Genomic DNA, 21,881 nt, shown 5'->3' with positions numbered 1-21,881 from the left:
GTATCCTGCTGTAACGTGACGTATCCTGGATGCTCGAGAGTACCGTTCACCGCAGACCTGAAATGTCCCTGCCCATAGAGTGTACTCGGTCTTCAAGGCCTCTCTTCTTCGACTCCAGCTGTCGTACTTCCTCCTCTTCTCGGCGCAGGTCCTCGGCTGTCAGAACAAGCTCCTCTTGCGGCTCGTCTTCAACCTCGTCGTCTTCGTCAACGTATTCGCCTCGCGATCGATTCAGTCGGCCTAGTTGAGCAGTCTGTTCGGCGAGCCGGTTCTCGTAGTATTCCAGCGAAGCCTCTAGCCTAGCGTGTCGCTGGCGCATAGCAGCGATCTTCTCGTGCGCACCTGGCACTTGGTACACGCCAAGTAGCTTCTCAGCCCCTTCGAGTAGCGACTCCACGTCTACCTCGTTCTTGTTGCTTGCATCGTACTTGCGGTAGCCCAGACCTGAACCTGCGCCGCCACCTCCGCCTCTTCTGATCCTCTCTACGAGCTCGTTACCAAGGACTGCGGCCACAGCAGTGTTACGTCTGGGTGCGCGAACTGCATTGGCTCCTCCGCCTGACGTGGTTGCGCCAGGACCGCCGTTGGGGTTGAAGATGGTGTTGCGCCTGTTGGCCGATGTGGGTGGCTCAGCATGCCTGGGCGCTGCTGGCGGCGGAGGGACAGAAAACAGAGCGCGCTCGTGTGCTTCGGTGTCGCGAATCAAGCTAGTGATATCGTGGTTCTGCAGCAGTGCATTGGTGAATATCTTGGGCGGGGCAAAGCTAGATGCAGTTCAGAGGGGTGCATGGTGAAGACAGATGGGATGTGCATACTGCAACTCGGCGATTGACGCGGAACATAGCGAGATCTGCTCGAGGTGGTTATCTAAGAGCGCCATGACGGACATGTGGATGGTGAAGGCCGAAGTAAAGGCGGGGCGTCGCGGTGTTTGGGGCGCATCAACAGCATGCATCGGTGAACTTAGTCATCCAGTCGCCGACTACTGCGTCAAGCAGTTGCAGCTCCATAGAGCTTGCCTCCAAGACCACATCCACCATCGCCTCATCGCCCGCCCGCGCCCGCCCGCGCCCGCCGCCCTCACATTCCCTCCACCCGCACCTCCCTCTCCTCACTGCATAGCACAAACAACAACAACAACAACAAGAACAACAACGGCAGCCATGGCGGACAGCATGGAAGGCGTCGTCACAGAGGCGGAGAAGCCAACCGCAGAGCAGACAGAGCAGCAGACCATCGCCGGTAAGCATATCTAGCATGGCAGCACACAGCATGACGACCTTTACCTCGCGGTGCACCTGCACCTACTGCACCACGTCATGGCCTGTTCGCAAGATGTGTCCAAACCACCTCAACGCTATCAACTTCGCCTCCTGCAAGTACCTGTTCCAGCGCGCTGACCCCACGACCATAGACATCAGGAGCAACTTCGCCCTGCTCGAGCGTGCCGTCACCCAGTTCGACTCCCGCTTCGCCCTGCGAGCCCTGCGCTCAATATCGTCGCTGCGGAAGCGCCTCACCGACCGCGTGCTCTGCTCGGTCATCATCCTGACATACTCGCCCAACAATGCCACCGCCCGCACATTCATCGAGTACATTGGTATGGACGGCGCGGCGATACAGAGCGTCGTTGCTCAGTACAAGGAGGAGGTGCAGGCGAACAAGACCAACGCCAAGGAGCCCATACCTGAGATCGACGTCTACATAGCCATTCTGATCCAGGTGTGTTTGGCCGTAATGCCCGAAGCTGTAGCAACACTGACGAGCACAGGTGTACCTGTACGATCAGAAGGACCACGAGGAGGGTGCCGAGTTCTCGGAGAAGCTGGTGGACAAGATCCGGGATATGAACAGACGGACACTCGACTCGCTGGGTGCAAAGGCCTACTTTTACTTCTCGCTCTTCCACGAGGAGCTGGACCCTAAGCCCCCCTCCAAGCAGTCGCCTGTCATCGACATTCGTGGCAAGCTGCTGGCGGCGATGCGCAGTGCAGTCCTCCGTAAGGACCCTGACACACAAGCATCAGTCACCACTCTTCTCCTCCGCAACTACATCTCGACCGCCGATATCACACAAGCCGACCTCCTCGTCGCACAGACACAGTTCCCGCCCAATGCCCCCAACAACCAGGTCGCCAGGTACCTGTACTACCTCGGGCGTATACGCGCTATCCAGCTGTCCTACACCGAGGCACACGAGCACCTTACCAGCGCCACTCGCAAGTCGCCTTCTGGCAATGTTGCAACTGGCTTCTACCAGGCGGCCATGAAGTTGTTGATTGTTGTGGAGCTGCTCATGGGTGATATTCCTGACCGTGACGTCTTCAGCCAGGCCCGCTTGGAGCGTGCTCTGGAGCCTTACTTCCGTCTGGTCCAGGCTGTCCGTGTCGGTGATCTGCAGGGCTTCTTGAAGGTCGTTCAGACACACTCTAAGGTCTTCCACAAGGACCAGACCTACACATTGATCCTGCGTCTGCGGCAGAACGTCATCAAGACCGGTATCCGCATGCTGTCGCTGTCATACTCGCGCATCTCGCTCCGCGACATCTGCATTCGCCTTGGTCTGGAGAGCGAGGAGTCGGCTGAGTACATTGTTGCAAAGGCTATCCGCGATGGAGTCATCGAGGCCTCGATCGATCACGAGAAGGGTTTCATGCAGACGAAGCAGGCTGGAGACATCTACGCAACCCGTGAGCCTGGCGAGGCGTTCCACGACCGTATCCGGGCTTGCTTGACCCTGCACGACGAGTGTGTCAAGGCCATGCGCTACCCAATGAACCAGCACAGGCTGGAGCTGAAGAACGCCCAGGAGGCTCGGGAGCGCGAGCGCGAGTTGGCCAAGGAGATCCAGGAGGGAGACATCGACGATGACGATGCGGCAGGAGACTTTGATGGTTTGTAGATGCTGCATAGACTACATCAAAGGACGTGTAGTTCAGCACGCAAAGATTGGTGCTGTCTGGCAAGCATTTATAGATGTGCCACACAGTGATTTGAAAAGGATCACCCTAATGATGCACGAATAGAAGCGCATTGATACGACACATACAACACCTGAAAATGTCCACGTGAAAAGCGATATGCATGCGGCTGTCTTGACTCTTATGAACCCATGCGAACATCCCCCACTACCTGCAGTACTAACTTGTTCGAGTGAAAAGGCGTCCTCGGAGGTCCGCAGCTCCCCCATCAGCTCGCGTCTCCTCCCCGCGTTCAACACCAGCACCCACTTGGTAACGGCTCACGCGTCACCTTCGGGTGTTCAACCATGACCCGCTGTCATCGATATGTAAGTTTGGCTCTTTGAAAATCCATATATCTCAATTTCGCCGTCTCAATGCCTGACAATATCTAGGATTGATGTACCGCGGCGCCTGCGTCGCGCCATCCTGCTCAACGACTTACCTCTCGTGCAGCGCATTATCCACAACAACCCTGGTTACCTGCGCAATCCAGACTACGAGGAAAAGAGCAACACGAACTTGCATCTAGCTGCAAAACATGGTTTCACACAGATTGCTGTACGTTCCCAAAAGCCCTGCGCCTACGTCATCTCGAGTCTGTCGCCGCTGCCAATATAGTCACCAAGTATAAGCGTGTCAACAAATGCTGACCGTCTGTCATCAGGAGTTCCTTGTCGATGCTGGTCACGAAGAAGATTCCATAAGCCGCAACAATGACTTCGAAACGCCCTTGATGTTCGCTGCCATGGCTGGCAAAGAGGAAACCGGCGTCTACCTCGCAAAGCGCTTCCCAGAGTGCATACCGTGGGAGAACAAAGCTGGTCTGGACGCTGTAGGTCACTCATATCAAGCTCATTAGATTACATACTAACATCCACCTAGCTCATGCTCTCCAGTAAATCCGGCAGCGGCACCCTCCATCTCATTCCAACCCTCATCGTCCAAGACCCAACCATCCTTACCGCGCACGATAAATCTGGCAACACGGCACTCCATCATGCTTCTGCGGCTGGCGAGCTGAAGGCTCTACGTCTACTCCTTCAATCCGGCGCAAATCCCCTCGTCTCAAACGCATACAGCTGGACACCAGTTCATTACTCCGCTACACCCGCCGCGGAAGCATACTTCAAGACGCTCATCATTGAGTTCGAGAAGAAGAAGGCCGAGGGCAAGCGCGAGTTGCAAGAGCGACAGCGGCAGAGAAACGCCGGGGTGCGCTTAGTGACGGATGGAGATGGGTTGGTAGGCAGGGGCAGTAGTGAAAGTGAGCGGATAAGAACGAGAGCGAGAGATGATGCAGGGTTGCAAGGGTTGCCCGCGCCGGGTATGGACTGGAGTCCGGTGGAGAAGAGGAGGGCAATGACGCCGACGGAGGGGAGGGGGTGGACGTTTACGCCTGATGGGATGAGGCCGAGGGCTGAGACGGCGGAGAGTAGTGGGACGGTGTAAGACTAACGCAGAATTCGGGCGCTTCGGTGACGTTTGGCATGGCATGAGCTTTTGGTGTTTGGTGTTTGGACGTAGTGGTATGACCTCGAGCCTTTTGGGCACCTTCCTCGGTACAATGTTCTTCAGTTATATTGCAGCAATATCAACATCCTCCTGACCTCTTCCTCATCTACCTCTTCACCGTCCCCCGTGAGAGCAGCAGAGTGCAACCACTTCACCCCAGTCTCCCCTTTCAACTTCAGCACATTCGTACTTCTGATTCCACCACCTATGATCACATCGAGCTTGCCATGATACTTTTCCTGTAAATATCTAACTACGTGCATGCCTTCACTCGCAGTATTCGCGCCTCCACTCGTCAAGATGCTCTTGAACCCACAATCGATGATCGTCTCGACTGCGACGTCTAGATCCTCCACTTCATCGATAGCGCGGTGGAATGTACACGGCAGTGGCTTCGCCGCCTCAACTAGCTCTCTATTCCTCTTCTCATCCAGCATCTTGTTCTCACAGAGGATTCCAAAGACAAACCCATCCACACGCTTACTCTCCTTGAACATCTCGATATCCTTCTTCATCTGGTCGAACTCTGCAGGAGTGTAGCTGAATTCTCCGCCGCGAGGGCGGATCATGACATTGATCGTTATCCCGAACCCGTCTCGGGGTGTTGGCTGTTGCAGATCTGGCACGGCAGCGCAGATAGCTTGTAACGTGGAGAGGGAAGGTGTGACGCCGCCTGCTGCATAGTCGGCGCATAGTTCGATCCGGTTTGCTCCGGCTTTTACTGCTGCGATGGCGGAGGAGGCGTTGAAACATGCTATTTCTAACGCCATTGTCGTTGCTTGTCGTGAGTGATGAGTGGTAAGGAGGCGCTGTTCACGCGTGTGATTGGATGGTATTGGTCCTGATGGGGGAGAGGCTAGGGTATGCTGTTGGAAAGAATATCGTTTTGATTGGCACGCGAGTTATAACAAAAGAAATGTCTGATTGGGTGCTTTGAACACTATCTGTCGAGCTGAAAGCGGCGGAGTTGATAGAATGAGCGCCCTGCACCTGCGTGCATGCTAACGTCGAGTCTAGATCAGAATGAGTAAGGCTGGCTTAGATCGCTCAGCAGGTCCACGGGTCTCAGCCTGATCATCAACTCCTCTCTACCGCTTGTAGCCTTGTAGACTCCTTCTTCGCGACTTCAGACACGAATGCTGCGATATATTAGCCATCATGGAGGTCTTGGCCGACCTTCACTATCGCTGTTGCCACTCTTTCGAAAAGCTATTGAAAGCTGTCGCATCGCCAGTGGATGAGACCAGAGGTTTTCAGGTATCGCATGAGATCCTTGAGTCGGAGTTTGACAAGTACAAACTCTGGGCTGCCAATGTTGGAGCTATGCATCACGGCGATCGCTACAAATTGTCACTCGATCATCGGTTGAGAGAGTCACCTTTTTATCAGGATAGGGTCCGTTAACCCTACCTCGAGAGGTCGCAGACTGCTCACACCATTTTAGGTAACCAGCTTCCTCACTACGTTGGAACAGAAGGTATGGATTAGTTTCGATATTAAGCCATCATCTGCCTGGTTCTAAGGCAGTTCAATGCTAGCAAAAACTCCCTAGAAGTCATTTCATTTGAATCTAGTCTGCGCGAACAGTGCTAGCACAGTTGAAGGCTTTGCAAGGTACGTAGCTGCAAAGTGGCACGTCCTAGCCACACAATCTCACGTAGCTCGCAGCAACATAACTATTGTTGGATGACAGCATCCCTGAAGAAGGGACTACTTTAGACCTGCTTGTCGACGAAGACGAGTGTAACGATGACAACGACGAGGAAGTTATGTCAAACGCATCTTCGTGGGGTATGCACGAGGATCAAGGCGAGCCTGCGGAAAGCCGGCAAGTGACGTTCGAAGACGATCGGTCAATTCGCTCATCTCTCGAGATGAATACCACTGAGCTGCCGCAGATACAAAGCATGATCCAGTTTCTGGTCATTACCTTGTACAAACTGCCAATCCATCGGCCGGCAGCCCTAGAAAGATCAAAAAGCAAGCTTTCTTGTTACTGCATGAGCAGTGTCGATTGGAGGCAGTGATCAACAATTATATTGCTATCTGTGTTGTTGTTCGGTGATGTTCTTGTACAGGAGCTCTCAGCTCAGAGGTAAGTGCACTTACCCTTGGATAGTGCCTTCTACAATAGGACATCATGTGGCTTAAGCCACATAGTTACACTACTCGACTGCTTCAGGACATACGAGGCCATGAACTTGATAGCTACGCTTTGGCGACCAAAAGCTGCATCGAATGCGATATGGGTTACGACTTAGACTACAGCTTGGATGACGAGGGGTTTAGATCGAGCTTCATTGATCCCGTGGTGTTGCCGTTGAAAGCGAACTACGATGAAATCTTCTCGAAGTAGATGCGAATGGTCTGGACCTGGCTGATTGGTCATGCGGCATGTGCGACCCAGTCAAGGGGGAGATATCAACACGGCCTGCCCGCATATCTATCCGATATCTTCCTTGCAGTCCTGTGAATGCGCTGATGATGTCGACAAGCCCTGCTGCGGACGCAGCTGCCGTTCCCACTCTCCAAGCTCACCTCCGCATCGCGCGCCCCACTCGCTCCATCTCAGCCCTGCTCCCCTTCTACACTACCGGGCTTGGCTTCCAAACCATTGGCTCCTTCAGACAGCATGCTGGTTTCAACGGTGTGATGCTCGGCCACCCATCTCTGCCATATCACCTCGAATTCACCGAGCAGGAAGGCCATGATCCTGGTCAAGCGCCTACACAAGAGAACCTGCTCGTGTTCTACTTGCCGAAGAAAGAAGAGTGGGATGCAGCGGTTCGGAGGATGAAGAGTACTGGTGTTGAGCCGGTTAAGAGCTACAATCCTTACTGGGATGTTGATGGCAAGGGAAAGACACATGAGGATGCTGATGGGTATCGAGTTGTTCTTTGGAATGGAGGATGGAGTCCCTCTTAGATACGGAGAGGCTAGTAAAGCCTATACACAGCCCTTCTCTCATGCTCATAGCGTGTAGATGAACTCAGGGTTCTCCTTATCCGTCAAATCCAGCCACTCCTGGTTCTCCAACCGCACATAGCCCGGCGCCGAGCGGATCTGGGCCTTTTTCTTGTTTTGGTGGACGCAGTAGAAGTGGATGAATGCGAGGATGCCCAGACAAACACCCCAGCAGACGATGATGGTTACTTCGGCGGGAACGTAGCGTGGTGCGTCGCTAGGGCGGAAAGTCTGTGGGCCTGTAGCATGTCAGTCACAATGGACGGCTAGAGATAGCAAAGTGAATAGAACCCACCGATGATGTTACCGACACAATACCCAATCAGATACATAGCAGCAACAGTCGTCTTCTTCGTGTATCCGGCCACATTACTCGCTAGCAGACTCAGCAGCGCAACGAATGGTGTGGGACTGGCCTGTGTCAGGTAGTAGCCGGCGAGACGACCAGAGTTGTTGCTGAGGGGCAGTGCAACGATCAAGATCATGCCGATCATTGCGGTGCAGAGACCGATCATCGAGATGAGGACGCGATAGCCGTAGCGATCCCCAGCCCAACCGCAGGCGATCAGGAAGACGACTTCGACTGCGCCGCCGGGTGTGCCGTAGAGGAGGGATTGTTCGGGTGTGTAGCCGAAGCCGACGATGAGCTGGGAGAAGAAGTTTGAGATGCCACCTAGAGGCTGTGTCAGATACTAGAGAACAGCCCTATAATGCTGAGAACTTACCATTCGGTATGTCGGCAATGAGCGCATAGAAGAAGAACGCCCAGCTCAAGGGGTCTGTCAACGCTTCCTTAATCTGGTAGAACTTGTAATGCTTGTTTCCAATTCCCTGCTGATTCATCCTCACACGTTCGATAGCTAAGATCTGATCCTCCTTACTCAGCCATCGGCAGTTGAGTTGGTTATCAGGCATGATCCATAGGAACAGGAAGCCAACGCAAGTAGTCAGGAGTCCAGTAACAAGGAAGACAATCTTCCACGGTTCGATAATAGTGCCAGTCTCGCGGCAGCCGACAGCAATACCGTACGCGACACAGCCACCGAAGATCTGCGCCCAGCCGTTGAAGCTGAACCAGATTGCGGTGCGTGAACCTTGCTCTTTCTTTGTGTACCATTGTGATGTGAAGAGAGCGAAACCTGGCGTTACGGCGGACTCGAAGACACCGAGGAAGAAGCGGATGGCGATTGCACCGGCGTAGTTCTCCACAGCTGCGAAACAGGATAGTACAAGGCCCTGGAGTATGTCAGTCCTCTGCTGTTACGCTGAGGATTGGAAGGCAATGCACTCACCCACATTATGATGTTGAAAGCGGAGTATTTTCCGAGCGGCAGGAGCTGCAGCAGACGAGTGGTGGGATACTCCCACGCGATATAACCAAAATAGAACAGCGAGCCCAGCCATTGATAATGGTCACTCGTTAGGTTGATTCCAGAAGCGAGCTTGTTACTTGATGACGGTAGTCGCAAACCCATAACACTCGCGTAACTCAGCGTCGTCTTGTCCAGGTAGTTCAAGCCGTAGACCAAGCACATGATCTACACTCGTTAGCGTCGACGTCAAGTCGTATCGTGCAGGCATACTGACAGGCATCAAATGCCAATCGATCTTTCGTAGCAAGGCTTTGTTCTTCTCTGGTGTCAACTCAATGACCTGTCCATCCATGCCCTCAAACGCCTTCATTGCAGCGTCCGCATCGTGAGAATGTTTCAAGATCTTCTCATCGAGCTTCCTCACCATGTCCGGCGAAATGGAGGCATTGTCGGTAGTTGAAACCAACTTCTCCATGTCCCTCTGTTGGCGAGTTGCCTCTGTTGCAGTCGCCATCGTGTCGAGGCGTGGCTTTCTCCCAAATTCGTTACGACCAGAAGTGGGGTGAGGCTTGAAGCTGGCGTAGTACAAGCAACGTCAGGAGCGGCGCCAACATTCCAAGCTTTATATAGCGGTTGACAAGAGGACGAGGCGTTCACTTCGGATACGATTGCCCGAAGATAACGCCCTTACATGCCGAATACGCTGCCACTTAGGTGCCGTCGACGTTCGATGATAAGATATCCCAGTAGGTTTGACGTTATCTGTAGTTGCCGTTGCCATAATGCGGGGTGTTTCGAGTTTGGGTGACATAGTGAACGATCCGCGGTACGTTGGCGATAGGTCAGATGTGCATTGATATGCAGGCGGATTGCCAGTTCAGGAAGCTGCGATGGAAGGTGGTGTTGCCTTCCGAAATTCGGCCTGCCTTGTGAACTGTGGAGTCTCATTGTGCTCAAGAGAAATAAGTTGTGGACAACGAGATCACTTGGCGCATCTATGAGATATATGATTGTACTCAAGCCTTATCTCTTCGAGTACTGTTCATGTTGCCGAGAGACAGGAGTGTGTTGACTGGGGTGATGTCAGCGGCAGAAGTCGGCGGCTAACCTTCACAAGCACGGCCTAGCGCACGCATCACAATTAAGCATACAAACAACTCTAAATTTGCGACCAGATGCACGGTGTGAAGATGAAAAGATGAATTGCAATAATGATCTCTTCTTGCAACTACAGAAGTAATACATACTCGCATCTATGTGATGCCCCCACAAACGATAGGCTGTAAATCAGTGTGTACTCAGAACTCCAGGCCTTCATGGCTCTTGTAGTGACCGTCTCCCATGGTCAAAATCCTCGAACGCCGCCCATATGCAGTTCGTAAATGCTAACATATCCGCCGAGTACACTGAGAGTACAGTCGACACGCAAAGAAACGAGAGTTCAAAAACAAAGTCCTAAGACCTGACGAAGACACTGTTGAGCTTGTTAAGCGCGCTGCTATCCGCAGCGGTGCTGTTCTTAGCCAGACGCTCTGGAGCAAGATCGCGAGGGAACCTTGATGCAGTGTTTGGGCTGCGGCTGCCTGATCGAGACGAGCTCTGGTTGTCCTTGTCGGTGCCGTTGGTGTTGAGAAGTGAAGTGAGCGTTGGAAGGGGACGAGATGCTGCTGTGCTGGTAGACTCCGCGCCATTCTGAGCAGGTGACTTCTCCCCATCAGGTGTTGGTGGCTTGGTGGCGCCTACAGATGCAGCTGCACCGTTGATGGCAGGCAGTTGAGGTCCTTGCTCGGGAATTGACGAAGCAGAAGCGGGAGGGGGTGGAGGCTGATGTTGCGCCAGCTCGGCAGAAGATGGTGCACGTGCTGGAGGAGGACTGACCATGTACTGGCCTGCTTGGGCCGCGTGCGCGGCGTATATGGGGTGGTGAGCGTACATTGGGTGGCCTGGCGGTGCGTGAGGGTGGCCGACAGCCTGTGGAGGGCGGTCCAGAACGTGACTTTGTGGGTGAGGCGGGATGTAATATCCAGGCGGTGCGTAGAGGGGTTGGTAGAAGAAGCTCGGAGGTCCCGCGCGGTACGGGTGAACAGGGGGGGTGCCGGTTGGTGGTGTGGGAGGGTACATTGGGATTGCATACATGGGAGCCACGGGCCCAGCATGCGCGTACGGTGAGGCTGGTCCCATGCTGTAGGCAGCGGCAGCGTGAGGAGAGCTAGGCATGGGCCCACGGGTAACGGCGGGCGCAGCCTGGGTTTCTGCGACGGTCGACTCGGGGTACATGTTCTTGGGAGGTCTAATGTGTCGTAGTTGCGCATCGTTGGTCGGTTGTGGGAGGTTATTCGAGTTCGAACGCGAGTAGTAGCTGATGAGGTGGAGGTGCTGACCGCTGGAGGTCGTGATACTGAATGACTGTTTCATGAGACCGTCTGGCTTGTAGCGGTAACCATCTGGGCCCTCGCCGTCCGAGTCGCCAGTTGCAGAGCCGTCAGGAGACTTTCCACTCGTCCTCTTGACGAGTGGTGGTGTGGGTGCTGCGCCTCCTCGCTTGCCCTCCATTTCCCGGTATGTCAAGAAGCTGCCAGACACTCGGCTCGCGCTCCATGATTTGCCATCTGTCCACCTCCTCATGCCTGCCTCGCGCTCATCCCATACGAATACTGAGCCTGACTTGATCTGCTGGCGCTCTTTCTCTGACAGGCGGCGCTGTACGCGTGGTAATATGCCAATGCGGCAGGCCTCGAACAATATTATTGCATCGTTCGGTGTGCGAACGTGGCCGTGATATGTCTCCATGGCGGATGTGATGTGGAGTGGTGGTGTTGAATGCTAGGTGCAGTGGAGAAGAGCTTTTGAAGATTGAGCAAGAACTAAGCTTGCATTGGGCGTCTGAGAGGCTTGGGTTAGCTTAAGGTTGGTGTGAGATGGTTGATCGTGCAGCCAATAATTCGTTAAAGACTGTGGGTTTTAAAGAGAGAAATAAAGTTGGTTGTCAAATCATGGGAGACAGGTTCCTCTCTACACCAGCAGATACCGAGCAGGCACTTGACGTGCGAATGAGGCTCTTACAGCGCAACCGAATTTGTACTTGCATGCAAGGCGATACAGCTGCAACATCGCACGAATGTGACTGGAAGGACGTGAAGATATAATAAAGACACTTACTGTGACACTTGTAACGTTGGCAGGCTGGGCAATGAGAAGCTCTTTGCTTTCTATAAGCGGCTGCGCGGCGACAGCAAGGCTAGTCGGCGTTGCGTGGAGCTCCAGTGACGTGAAACGGAGCCGTCGATGAAACAATTTATCGACGTGACAGATGTGCGCGGCAGTGGACGCTTGGTGAGTGCAGGGGATGTGGTATGTCTGGGGCGGGCGAGGATAGGGAGCGAAAAAGTCAGAAAGGCATCAGCAAGCGCGGCATGCAGTCTTCATGTACGTATTGGGGCTCGCAGCGCAGAGCGGAATCTGGTCCACCTGGAATGCCCTCAGGCCTTTTTCGGCGCTGGGGTCTTGTTTTTGATCGACACCTAGGCTTGTAGTGGCGTTAGAAAGCGAAATAAGGCCCCTCAAGCTGCCGGGACAAGCTTTATCTGGACGCCGTTGGCTGCTGACTTGGGGCCGCTCATCCCAGCGGTGCGACCCATGAGCGCGTACGTACGCCGCAACGTCGCCTTGTGCACTGCCATCGCAGTCATATCATCACAAAAGAGCACTTTTCCTCTTCCTTTACTCACAGAGAAAGTAGCAAACAGGCAGCAGCGATCTTTTTACATGCACCCTCAAGGCTTGGATCGCTGGCGCCCAGTCCGCTAAGTTTTGGCCTCGACTTGTGCCAAGCTTTGTGTAGCCGGATAACTTTAAATGGCGCTACTTAACCTAAACCCAATCTCTAGTCTTTAACATCGACAAGCCTTTTGTGGCTTGGGTGGCCCACTGTGACCCCAGTTCTGACACCTTCCAAGCCTTTGCGCGAGTCCGTCACTCCGTCTTGTGATCCTTGGCTGCCGCTCGCGTGTGGACCAGCGCCGTTGGCTGCTTGAGACAATTTGCCCAGCACTTGGCCCAGGACGCCTCAGAGCACCAACGCGGCGCTCTCCCCACTCCCTGCTGTGCCTTTCGGCGCCTTAGGAGGACAAAGCCATCTGGGCAGCCGTCTCCGCTGAGCTGACTGCTGCGTCCGCAGGGGGCAGTCCGCAGCAGCGCAGACGGCGATCACATACTGCTCAGGAAGCTGATGAATGTCTGCTACGTCGTCTGCCCCTCCATTTCCCTGAAGTTCTCCGCACAGGTGGATCACAAACCCTGAAATTGTTGTCTACGTGGAAGATACCGTGCCTATCTGTCCCACCAACCAAGCACACCGCGCCTCCACTGCTTGGACAATCCGCTCAGCTCCACTGTAACATAATGGACCACCTGCTGTTCTTTAGCAGTTCGCTTAGGGGCTTGGCCATAAGCATAGATCAAGCTTGGTGCCTGTGGGTTAAGCTTACTGTGTGCCACGAGGTTCCGATTTAACCACGCTGACGGTGTGACAGACTACAGGTCCGATGGTATTCCCGCATTTGGACAAGACTTCTATTTTCTTGTCCATCATAATTTCTCTCCCTATTCATATCTAGCGATTCCTTGACCGGCGGTGATTACATTGGGATCCTCAGCATGAGAGATCAATATCGCCTGACGTTCAAGCATCTTCGCCTAAACTGGGCAGCAGCAGACCATTGTACGAGATACCACAAGAGCGTACTCGCCAGTCATTCTCCTAGACTCGTTACATCCTGCCAAAGGCAGTATGGCTGCTCAAAACCACTATCAAAGTCGCTCTGCAAGGCGTGCTTTTCAGCTTGCCGGAGCGAGACAAAGGCCCGAGTTCCGCTTCATTGGCGCAGGTCACACTCAAGCCTGCCAAGCCGCAGACCACTTTTTCGTTTCTATGAGTGGCCAAGCTTCGCGTTCGCACGTTTAACAACGGGCCCATCTTGTCATGAGGCCGCGTCAGCGCGATTGGGATTGCTTAGCATTCTGAATCGTAACTAGATACTGCATACTGGCACTTTGCAAACAATGATGGCATCATCCGGATCACAGGTGCCTCGGTGTTCTTATGCTGTGTGTGCCGTCAGCCAGCTGCACACTTCGGAATGCAACACCGTGGGCTTGGATATTCTCCAGCAATACGAACAATACGAACAAAGACGCAGGACGGATGGTAGTGTTCAGCCGATGTCGCTTCCGCTTGCAAGGGCAGATAAGGTTGGAGCAGGTTATGAGTTTAAGCTTAACTTCTCAACCCCGGATTGGCCGGCAGCAAGCCACTTCGATCGATACCTTAAAGCGAGCGCGCAAGACCGCCACAAGATTGTCTGATCAGCCCACAACAATGCGCTATCGTCGTCGCTCACCTCAAATTACCAATGTAGCCGGACTGTGGAGAAGTAACTGCCGTGTTATCGCTGTCGTGCTTCGTGCTGCTTCGCACTTGTTGCCCTGCCCGTCTTTGCAAGCTCTCAGGTCGAACGAATGAGGCAGGTTGGAGGCGCAGTGCACGAGGCCAATAAAACAATTGTCGAGGCAAGTCTAGAGCTGCGCCAGCAGAACATCGTACCGCGGTTCAGCTGCTTTAATGGCTTTCAACCCATGGTCGGTGAGTGGACGGAGTTCAGGGAGATATTAAGGTAGGCCAAGCAACCGTGCTTGCTCCATAGCGCCCGAACTTTTCCCCAACCTTCCAACAACGACCTGCACGCAGCACCCTTCGCGGGACAGAGACGGGAAGCACTTCGAATGCATTCACGGTGTCTCTGCGAGCAATAGACCTCGCCACGGCTTGTGGTGCGTGTCTCCGATGCTATGAAGCAAATCAAGGCAACTAGAACGGCTTGCAACTCTTGCTACCGTGTCCTCCGCGCCACCTACGCCAGTTCGCTCGCATCAAGGTCCCTAGGCTGAAGACCGGCAGTGTCGACGTTCGGAACGAGCGACCATGTCAGGCAATTCTGCAGTTGTTATTGCATCCTACTCTCAAGACGGTTTATTGTTCTGCTCGCCTCGCTTGTCACGCCCATAATAGATGCACGGCCGCCACAGTTGAATCAGCTCCTCAGTTGCGACATCACGGCAGGCTCACCCAAGCGGCGCGTCTTTTTGAACACCGTGGACACCGAAGATGCAAATGTGGACCGAGGCGGGTTGCAAGATCATCCTTCAGTCTAGCTTCTTTGGCTTTTCAAGTCTGGCTACTGGCATTAGGACCACTCAGTCACTGAAAGACCTACAAGCAATGGACGACGCGATGCAGATACATCTCATTAACCTTTGCAGGGCAAGGATTGTCTCTCTCGTCCCCGGTCAGTCCTTAAATAGCAACATGATCAAAATACTCATGTTCTTCGGCTTGCCGACCAAGCCCTGCGCACCGCACCCAAGAATCTCGTTCTGGTTCTCTCCTGCATCTGTTTTCCGCTCATACAATTGTCCACGAACCACAACTCTTACGACGCAACCCGACGATCCTTGAAGGATTGGTGGCTGAATCCTCATTCTTGGCTCGGCCCACGTGCGTCAGGTACACGTTCGAAGAACAAGCACACATTCCTATTTGACGCAGCAAACATCGAAATTTTGCCTTTACCAAGACCTTGTTCGGAGATCACGGTATGCTAGTGACGTTATAGCGGCAGTCGTACTGGCCAGGTGCCTAACTTGGCAGGTGATACCAACCAGAGAGTTTTTACATGTGCGGTTACACACGTATATTGTTACTCAGACGAAACACTACGTTGGAGACTAGAGAAGAGAGGACGGTAAGGCTGTGATGTGGGTCTCAGCTACATACCACCTTCCCGCAAGGTAAGTCTCATGCGATGTGTCTTTCGCCAAGGAAGACCAGAGCTTGGAAAGCGTTGTTGTGAAATATTGTTATTCTTTCGAGCTTTGGGGCGCGTAGAACTTCTTTGCAATCCCTTTGAAATCCTTGAATGGAGATGATTTGCAACTTATAGTGACATACTGTCAATACGCGTACTACAGTTCACAGCAATCGATCGAGACTCTCATACAGCGGCAATTGGAACCCATCATCGTTCTGCTCAGCAGTTTTGTCTCCCCCAACCAACCTGATAAACCACGGCAAAGACGCCAGTCTTGACATCGTCGATATCCCCGTCTGAAGCAGCCATCTCTTCCACGCCGTATCCGGATGAGCCACACCCGGCACAATACTAGGAATTTGTTGCGTCTGCTCGACAAAAGGACGGAACGCTTTCTCATAAGCCTCCAACGCCGTCCTCGGATGCTCACCAGCCTGCAACCTCGCCAGCTCACCCGAAAGCATGTAGCCTCCCAACAGCGCCAGACTCGTTCCCATACCTGTCAGCGGTGTGGGCGCAAACGCAGTGTCTCCAAGACAGACGACACGGTTATCACTCCACTTTTCCATGTTGATTTGCTGAATGGTTTGGAAATAGAAATCCGGCGCCTCGCTCATCGCGTCTAGAAGTCTCTTTGCTTGCCATCCTGCATCCGCAAACTCCTGCCTCACTAGGCCTTCCTGCTTCTGCCGTCCTGCGCGCGATGCGTTCTGCCACGCCGCCTTCTGGGCTTCGTTACGTGGCATGATGGTGAACATCGCTCTGATCGTGCCATGTGGATCGGGCCGGAGCGTAATGATGCGTGACTGTAGCCCGAAGTACACGTTCCACCAGTCGTTGTCTTCTTTGAGCCGCGGGATGGTGAAGTACACTACATACATGCCTTTGTCTACCACCGTCACAGACTCGGATGGGAAGCACTGCTTGCGGACTTTCGACCACTGGCCGTCTGCTGCGACTAGCAGATCGTACTCTTGCACTGAGCCGTTGCTCAGCTCGACTTGCACACTTGTGTCGTTGGCGAGGACTTTCTGAATTGTGATGCCGAAGATGTACTCTACACCTTGAAGAGGTTTCGAGGCTTCGTATAATACTTTCGCCATGTCTCCTCGCAGGATCTCGAACTCGGATGTGAAGCTTGCAATTGAGCCTTCTTTCACTGGGAAGGGCGCGAATGGTCGACCATTTGGATCGATGAGTTGGGTACCCATCTCTTTCGTGTGGTAGCGTTTGACATCGTCGAAGAGCCCCATCTTCTTGATGACTGTCACGGCGCTGCCGGTGATGTCGACATTCTGGCCATGGGGCAGTAAGGCTGGTGCTTTCTCGACTACCGTGATGCGTGCTCCAATTTTGGCGAGGAAATATGCCAGCGTTGGCCCTGCAACGCCTGCTCCAGAGATGAGGACGCGCATTGCGGTTGTGGGTGTGATAGTGAGAGTTGTGTCTAAGGGCTGATATGCCTATAGTTGTTGATGTGTGGGTATGAATACCGAGAACGGTGGCATGGACGTAGACCTTCTATCACGGCAAGTGTTCGTTGATTATCACTTCTGAATCCCCAGATATATACTGTTGCTGTTCGGGGTCTGTCAGTTGCTGGGGTCCGTCGAGTCCTCAGACCCCGAAAGTGTTTGCGAGATGCAATCTTACACGGTTCTACACGAAAGGGAGGCCTTATAATTCCAGGCAGCCACTGAACGATTGGTGCCAGTTCACGATCTCGAGCCTAAATGGACGCTGCTTGCGGTTAAGCTCATCAAGCTTCACGCGACGATGAGCTTGACTTGAAGGTAGCCATTGAAATTTGACTACAGACGGAGCGTACGGTCCACCGACCGGCTTGCCCAGCGCCCATCGTGAATTGAAGGTGGATTTTCGACATTTCGTGCTGCATCTACTCTTGAACTCAAAGACTCTTAGCGTGATCCTCAATGCCAGCCTGTCTTTTCACACAAACGCTCGAGCTCCTTGTTAATGTGATGAGCGAGGAAGGATTGAGCCTTGTCTTTGAGTTGTAACAATTGCTCTGGTACAACAACCATCACTGTACCTCAAGTTCATACACAACAAGTAGAAGAACTTCCGTTTTGATATTATCATATTCTCTAGGTGCAATGAGTGTTTTGAGTGTTGGACACTGTAATGCGTGGAGCCATGGGAGCGCGGAGTTCTTCATGGGTGTGTGCCCCGCATGTAGGGCTGTTGACCCTTTGAAACCAGCGGTGACGAAGATGCCCCACATCCAAGCAGTAGCCCAGGCAACTCCTAAACACCGTCCAACTCCAATTCCTCTTTCGTATTGCTGTGAGCGTTCACTTTTTTCTTGAAAAATGTCTCTCGTATCAGGTAGGAGCTCTGTGCCTCCAAGGTGAGAATCCTAGCTGACAGAGACAGACGCCATCTGGGCTGCTTCGCCCACAACCACCCGTGGCCAGCCAACACCTCTTTCATCTGACCCCAAGGGAGAGCGGATAGCCTACGCCGTAAGCAGCCAATAGTACCGAGTCGAGTTTAGACGAGCTGAACAAAGTGCAACAGTCAGGCAAATCCATCTTCCTCCGCTCCATCGACAACCCCTCTGTCAGTAAACAATACACGCAACACACAGCCCAGACCACAGTTGCCCGTTTCTCGCCCTCCGGCTTCTATGTGGCAAGTGGAGATGTGTCCGGAGCTGTAAAGATCTGGGACTGCGCGGGCGAGGGCGCTACAAAAGGTGCGTTGGTGAAGCTGTCGAGGCATGAAAGGGCCATCGCAGACCGCCGGCAAGAAAAGTGAAGCTGATGATGCACAGGCGACTACCACATCATCGCCGGACGAATCAACGATATTGCATGGGATGGAGACTCGCAGCGAATCATCGCGGTCGGTGACGGCAAAGAGCGATTCGGACACTGCATCACAGCAGACAGCGGCAACAGCGTGGGAGAGATCTCAGGACACTCGCAGCAGATCAACAGCGTTTCTATTCGTCAGCAACGACCGTTACGAGCTGTGACCGGTTCAGATGATAGCAGCCTTGTCTTCTACCACGGTGCACCCTTCAAGTTCAATACGAGTCTGAGAGAGCAACACAATCGCTTCGTATTCGGCACCGCATTCTCCCCAGACGGCTTACTCTTCGCTAGCGTGGGTGCTGACAAACGCATCTGGCTATACGATGGCAAGACCGGTGAGGCGAAGGGCCAGATTGGGGAGGGTGTGCACACCGGTAGCATTTTTGGCATTTCCTGGGCAAAGGACTCGAAGAAGTTCGTTACAGCTAGCGCAGATCAAACTGTCCGAATTTGGGATCCCGAGGCAGGCAAGGCTATCCAGACTTGGAGGATGGGTGAGGAAGGTGTTGTCAGCATTCCTGACCAGCAAGTCGGTGTAGTCTGGCCCACCGGCCGCAGCGATGGTTTGATCGTCAGTGTGGATCTGGAAGGAAACCTCAACTACCTGGTTGATGGAAACCCAAAGCCGACCAAGGTCGTGCGCGGACACCAGAAGAACATCACATCTGCCGGAATCTCGGGTTCGACGTTCGCTACTGGTAGCTACGACGGCCGCGTCCTTGCTTGGGACGTCTCTACAGGGCTTGCCGACAAGGTTGAGGGAGCCTCACATTCCAACTATGTTGCAGGCATCACCGCTGCCGACTCCAAGAGCCAGGCTGAACTTTACACTGTAGGATGGGATGACACTCTGAGATCGATCTCCGTTCCGAACAAGATCTTCACCGGTGAAGCAAGCGAGCTTGGGTTCCAGCCTAAGGGTATCGCTTCCACAGGAGACGTTACACTGGTAGCTTCCGCTGACTCGATAGCCGTATACTCCAAGGGTTCCAAGGCTAGCTTATTGTCAGTCAAGTACGCTGCTACATCAATCGCCGCACACGGGTCAACTGTTGCAGTTGGTGGAGACGACAAGCTCGTCCACATCTACACTCTGTCTGGCACCGAACTCAAGGAAACCGGCACAGAGCTCCGCCGCGCTACGGCAGCGATCTCAGCGGTTGCCTTCTCTGCATCTGGTTCAAAGCTTGCTTTCGGTGCCAGCAACGGTAAGATCTACGCATATGAGGCTGGTGGGGACTGGAAGATTATTACGGACCGATGGAGTGCACACACTGCACGTATCACATGCCTAGCCTGGGATGAGAGCGAAAAGTACGCCGCAAGTGGAAGTTTGGACACAAATGTCATGGTCTGGAGTGTCGAGGACCCAGGAAAGCGAATCAAAGCGCTGAACGCTCACAAGGACGGTGTCACCGGCGTGGCTTGGGAGAAGGCAACAAAGGTCCTGAGTGCCGGTGGTGACGCTAGTATCAAGGTATGGACCGTAAAGGCTTGAGCACTGTGAGGGATTGGGTGTTCTCGCGATAGCATACCTAACATCGTTCACTGTGCGTCTGAACTGGTCACGGAGCCCGCCGACGGAATTGAAAAAGAGTGCAGCGGCACGTCAGTCATGTGTCAGGCCGGTGGCTCTTAAAGAAACTCAGATATGAGGCGAAAGTTGATAGGATGTGAGTTGTTGCTGCTCCTCGTGTGCACTTGCCGTCGTTCCTTAGTTTCCCGTAGTGGCCCAGTTGCGGGACCTGCCTGGCTTCTCACGTTTGTTCACCATCCACCAACCCAGTTCTTTGACACCACCACAACCTTCTATCTATCATCAGTGCCATGTTTAACTGGCTAACTTGTGTAAGTTTTACAGACCCGAAACTGCTTCTGGACATATGTTGCGGAATGCAGGCTTCCAGCGCTCTGTTCGGCGTTTCGTGGCTTGCGTCAGTCTGTTGCCTTCTTTGCCTTCCTGCACGTAGTCCGCCTACTGCGCAAAACAACGCATCTAGGCTGAACCTGCCGCCAAGAGAGGTCCTCCTTCCACTAGGGCGATTTGCCTTGTTTGAGCCTCGAAGGTATATGGCTGCCTCGTCTCACCATAATCGCGTGGTCTCTGGCTTTCGACCTCTTGTTTCCTCGCAAACCAGTAACATTTTGCACTATCCCAGACCATTCGATCTTTGTTCTAGCCTCGCATTTCTCTCGCATCATCTGTCTCGTCTCCTTTGCATTCAATCAACTGATGGACGATCTATCGTACACCACCGGCCAGCTCAACGGTTATGGCTTTCCAACCGGTGATGGGGGCCTCAGGAACGACATGGCACATCCCTATCACAACAATACCTATACGCAACAAAGCCCTACAAGCCAAGCCGTCTTCTCGCCAATAGACGATTCACGTCATGATTCTGTATACTCGTTGTCGCCGTCGCAGTCGTGGCGACTCTCAATTGTGCAGCAGCACAAGGCTGCGTTCCAGCCTGATGCAGCACGACTGACCCCGCACGTCAACACCGCCCAACACCAGTCGGAAGACATGTCTCGCGAGGCCTCGCGTGCATCCTACCAGTCTTCGATGTCTTCCGGTCAGCAGTTCCAAGGAAGTCAGCAACTTCTCCCATCGTACCACAACGACTTCACGTCAAGCAGTAATGACATGCGACGCACAGTGTCAATACACCCTGACACGTCAGCTCTGCAGAATCAGCATTTCAGAGCTTATCCTGTCCAACACCAGATGTACACCAACCACTTCAGTTCGGATTCGAACAATGTGTACCCGTCAGCCTTCTCGACTTTGCTTCCGCATAACCCCCTCAGCCCACAACTGGACGATTCGGTCATCGACTCGCACTTGAACGACGCAGTCGATCTTAACTTACCGAATATTGGTGCCCATGTCTTTGGTCCTGGGTAAGTTCACTCCTGATCACCCAAACAACGTTACGTCACTTGAGTAGAGCCGCTGGCCACAGCTCACTGAGAAGCACCTGAATCAGGCCGTTAGATATAGTCCTGCTCGTCCGAGCATTCGAGTGGGCTTTATATCATTCCGGTCAGATTCAAGGAGTCGCGCATCATGCCGGTTCAGGATCTTATTTCTGGTCCATCTCCTGCCGTTGGAATGTACGAAACTTCCTGGTGACCTTCTTAGTCGATCGAATACCTCCTTACTCTAGCATATGTACTGCCAGATCAGATCCACGGCCTACACCAGGACGCCCACGGTACATTTCGTCTCATGACCAGTCTGCCAATTGATTCTATTACATCACAAGGTACTCGACCAGGGATGCACTTTCTTGGAAACTCCAATTGCAGCCATCATTCCGTATCGGATATTGAATGCCGAGGATGGGAACACGACGATTTCCAGGACCATCACGATATATGCCACCCTCAAAGCCCACACAATATCACGACGCATCA

General features: G+C 53.4%; 11 protein-coding genes across 11 annotated transcripts; 6 read left to right on the top strand and 5 right to left on the bottom strand.

Annotated features, from left to right (window-relative positions):
* Positions 1-46: 46 nt before the first annotated feature.
* BU25DRAFT_332791 (DASH complex, subunit Spc34) lies at positions 47-880 on the bottom strand (the record flags this gene model as incomplete). Its single annotated transcript, XM_033702457.1, has 2 exons — positions 47-764; positions 816-880. 2 exons carry the CDS (start codon positions 878-880, stop codon positions 47-49), a joined length of 783 nt encoding a protein of 260 aa, XP_033565994.1.
* A 160-nt stretch (positions 881-1,040) lies between these two features.
* Positions 1,041-3,044, top strand: BU25DRAFT_407444 (uncharacterized protein). The gene is made up of 3 exons (XM_033705537.1): positions 1,041-1,242; positions 1,415-1,722; positions 1,772-3,044. Exons 1-3 carry the CDS (start codon positions 1,164-1,166, stop codon positions 2,900-2,902), a joined length of 1,518 nt encoding a protein of 505 aa, XP_033565993.1. The 5' UTR covers positions 1,041-1,163; the 3' UTR covers positions 2,903-3,044.
* A 111-nt stretch (positions 3,045-3,155) lies between these two features.
* BU25DRAFT_385444 (ankyrin) lies at positions 3,156-4,567 on the top strand. The gene is made up of 4 exons (XM_033704366.1): positions 3,156-3,289; positions 3,356-3,521; positions 3,628-3,795; positions 3,846-4,567. Coding segments are annotated over exons 1-4 (903 nt in total). The 5' UTR covers positions 3,156-3,287; the 3' UTR covers positions 4,413-4,567.
* BU25DRAFT_197168 (uncharacterized protein) lies at positions 4,474-5,452 on the bottom strand. The gene has a single exon (XM_033701065.1). The coding sequence runs from the start codon at positions 5,243-5,245 to the stop codon at positions 4,535-4,537; it is 711 nt and encodes a 236-aa protein (XP_033565991.1). The 5' UTR covers positions 5,246-5,452; the 3' UTR covers positions 4,474-4,534.
* Positions 5,453-5,519: 67 nt separating this feature from the next.
* BU25DRAFT_197151 (uncharacterized protein) lies at positions 5,520-6,148 on the top strand. The gene is made up of 3 exons (XM_033701064.1): positions 5,520-5,870; positions 5,920-6,089; positions 6,144-6,148. The coding sequence occupies exons 1-2, from the start codon at positions 5,634-5,636 to the stop codon at positions 5,995-5,997; spliced, it is 315 nt and encodes a 104-aa protein (XP_033565990.1). The 5' UTR covers positions 5,520-5,633; the 3' UTR covers positions 5,998-6,089; positions 6,144-6,148.
* A 794-nt stretch (positions 6,149-6,942) lies between these two features.
* On the top strand, positions 6,943-7,751 carry BU25DRAFT_407441 (Glyoxalase/Bleomycin resistance protein/Dihydroxybiphenyl dioxygenase). The gene has a single exon (XM_033705536.1). The coding sequence runs from the start codon at positions 6,957-6,959 to the stop codon at positions 7,398-7,400; it is 444 nt and encodes a 147-aa protein (XP_033565989.1). The 5' UTR covers positions 6,943-6,956; the 3' UTR covers positions 7,401-7,751.
* On the bottom strand, positions 7,446-9,227 carry BU25DRAFT_428654 (membrane transporter; the record flags this gene model as incomplete). The annotated part of the gene is made up of 5 exons (XM_033708517.1): positions 7,446-7,678; positions 7,735-8,112; positions 8,165-8,675; positions 8,732-8,977; positions 9,027-9,227. 5 exons carry the CDS (start codon positions 9,225-9,227, stop codon positions 7,446-7,448), a joined length of 1,569 nt encoding a protein of 522 aa, XP_033565988.1.
* An 895-nt stretch (positions 9,228-10,122) lies between these two features.
* Positions 10,123-11,927, bottom strand: BU25DRAFT_197132 (uncharacterized protein). The gene is made up of 2 exons (XM_033701063.1): positions 11,912-11,927; positions 10,123-11,635 (listed from the first exon to the last, which is right to left on the bottom strand). The coding sequence occupies exon 2, from the start codon at positions 11,540-11,542 to the stop codon at positions 10,208-10,210; it is 1,335 nt and encodes a 444-aa protein (XP_033565987.1). The 5' UTR covers positions 11,543-11,635; positions 11,912-11,927; the 3' UTR covers positions 10,123-10,207.
* Positions 11,928-15,397: 3,470 nt separating this feature from the next.
* BU25DRAFT_197088 (FAD/NAD(P)-binding domain-containing protein) lies at positions 15,398-17,515 on the bottom strand. The gene has a single exon (XM_033701062.1). The coding sequence runs from the start codon at positions 17,031-17,033 to the stop codon at positions 15,780-15,782; it is 1,254 nt and encodes a 417-aa protein (XP_033565986.1). The 5' UTR covers positions 17,034-17,515; the 3' UTR covers positions 15,398-15,779.
* A 1-nt stretch (position 17,516) lies between these two features.
* Positions 17,517-20,324, top strand: BU25DRAFT_197082 (tricorn protease domain 2-containing protein). The gene is made up of 4 exons (XM_033701061.1): positions 17,517-17,967; positions 18,016-18,104; positions 18,160-18,337; positions 18,416-20,324. Exons 1-4 carry the CDS (start codon positions 17,952-17,954, stop codon positions 19,954-19,956), a joined length of 1,824 nt encoding a protein of 607 aa, XP_033565985.1. The 5' UTR covers positions 17,517-17,951; the 3' UTR covers positions 19,957-20,324.
* On the top strand, positions 20,325-21,874 carry BU25DRAFT_196986 (uncharacterized protein). Its single transcript, XM_033701060.1, has 2 exons — positions 20,325-21,365; positions 21,452-21,874. The coding sequence occupies exons 1-2, from the start codon at positions 20,692-20,694 to the stop codon at positions 21,711-21,713; spliced, it is 936 nt and encodes a 311-aa protein (XP_033565984.1). The 5' UTR covers positions 20,325-20,691; the 3' UTR covers positions 21,714-21,874.
* The last annotated feature ends 7 nt before the right edge of the window (positions 21,875-21,881 follow it).

The sequence above is a fragment of the Macroventuria anomochaeta genome (genome assembly GCF_010093625.1).
Source record: "Macroventuria anomochaeta strain CBS 525.71 unplaced genomic scaffold BU25scaffold_4, whole genome shotgun sequence".
Taxonomy (NCBI): Eukaryota; Fungi; Ascomycota; class Dothideomycetes; order Pleosporales; family Didymellaceae; genus Macroventuria; species Macroventuria anomochaeta.
The sequence above is the reverse complement of the archived record's forward strand: the minus strand, read 5'-3'. Positions and strand labels throughout refer to the sequence as shown.

What these genes read in the sequence shown, in the direction of transcription:
- BU25DRAFT_385444 (XM_033704366.1), top strand. An exon ending in ATGGTTTCACACAGATTGCT is followed by an intron (nt 3,522 to 3,627) that starts GTACGTTCCCAA and finishes GTCTGTCATCAG; the next exon opens with GAGTTCCTTGTCGATGCTGG. An exon ending in ACAAAGCTGGTCTGGACGCT is followed by an intron (nt 3,796 to 3,845) that starts GTAGGTCACTCA and finishes ACATCCACCTAG; the next exon opens with CTCATGCTCTCCAGTAAATC.
- BU25DRAFT_197088 (XM_033701062.1), bottom strand. Translation starts at nt 17,033, where the DNA reads ATGCGCGTCCTCATCTCTGGAGCAGGCGTTGCAGGGCCAACGCTGGCA.
- BU25DRAFT_196986 (XM_033701060.1), top strand. Translation starts at nt 20,692, where the DNA reads ATGGACGATCTATCGTACACCACCGGCCAGCTCAACGGTTATGGCTTT. An exon ending in GCCCATGTCTTTGGTCCTGG is followed by an intron (nt 21,366 to 21,451) that starts GTAAGTTCACTC and finishes CACCTGAATCAG; the next exon opens with GCCGTTAGATATAGTCCTGC.
- BU25DRAFT_197151 (XM_033701064.1), top strand. Translation starts at nt 5,634, where the DNA reads ATGGAGGTCTTGGCCGACCTTCACTATCGCTGTTGCCACTCTTTCGAA. An exon ending in CACCTTTTTATCAGGATAGG is followed by an intron (nt 5,871 to 5,919) that starts GTCCGTTAACCC and finishes ACACCATTTTAG; the next exon opens with GTAACCAGCTTCCTCACTAC.
- BU25DRAFT_407444 (XM_033705537.1), top strand. Translation starts at nt 1,164, where the DNA reads ATGGCGGACAGCATGGAAGGCGTCGTCACAGAGGCGGAGAAGCCAACC. An exon ending in AGAGCAGCAGACCATCGCCG is followed by an intron (nt 1,243 to 1,414) that starts GTAAGCATATCT and finishes CCACGACCATAG; the next exon opens with ACATCAGGAGCAACTTCGCC. An exon ending in ACATAGCCATTCTGATCCAG is followed by an intron (nt 1,723 to 1,771) that starts GTGTGTTTGGCC and finishes TGACGAGCACAG; the next exon opens with GTGTACCTGTACGATCAGAA.
- BU25DRAFT_197132 (XM_033701063.1), bottom strand. Translation starts at nt 11,542, where the DNA reads ATGGAGACATATCACGGCCACGTTCGCACACCGAACGATGCAATAATA.
- BU25DRAFT_197168 (XM_033701065.1), bottom strand. Translation starts at nt 5,245, where the DNA reads ATGGCGTTAGAAATAGCATGTTTCAACGCCTCCTCCGCCATCGCAGCA.
- BU25DRAFT_197082 (XM_033701061.1), top strand. An exon ending in GAGAGCGGATAGCCTACGCC is followed by an intron (nt 18,105 to 18,159) that starts GTAAGCAGCCAA and finishes AAAGTGCAACAG; the next exon opens with TCAGGCAAATCCATCTTCCT. An exon ending in GGGCGAGGGCGCTACAAAAG is followed by an intron (nt 18,338 to 18,415) that starts GTGCGTTGGTGA and finishes GATGATGCACAG; the next exon opens with GCGACTACCACATCATCGCC.
- BU25DRAFT_407441 (XM_033705536.1), top strand. Translation starts at nt 6,957, where the DNA reads ATGATGTCGACAAGCCCTGCTGCGGACGCAGCTGCCGTTCCCACTCTC.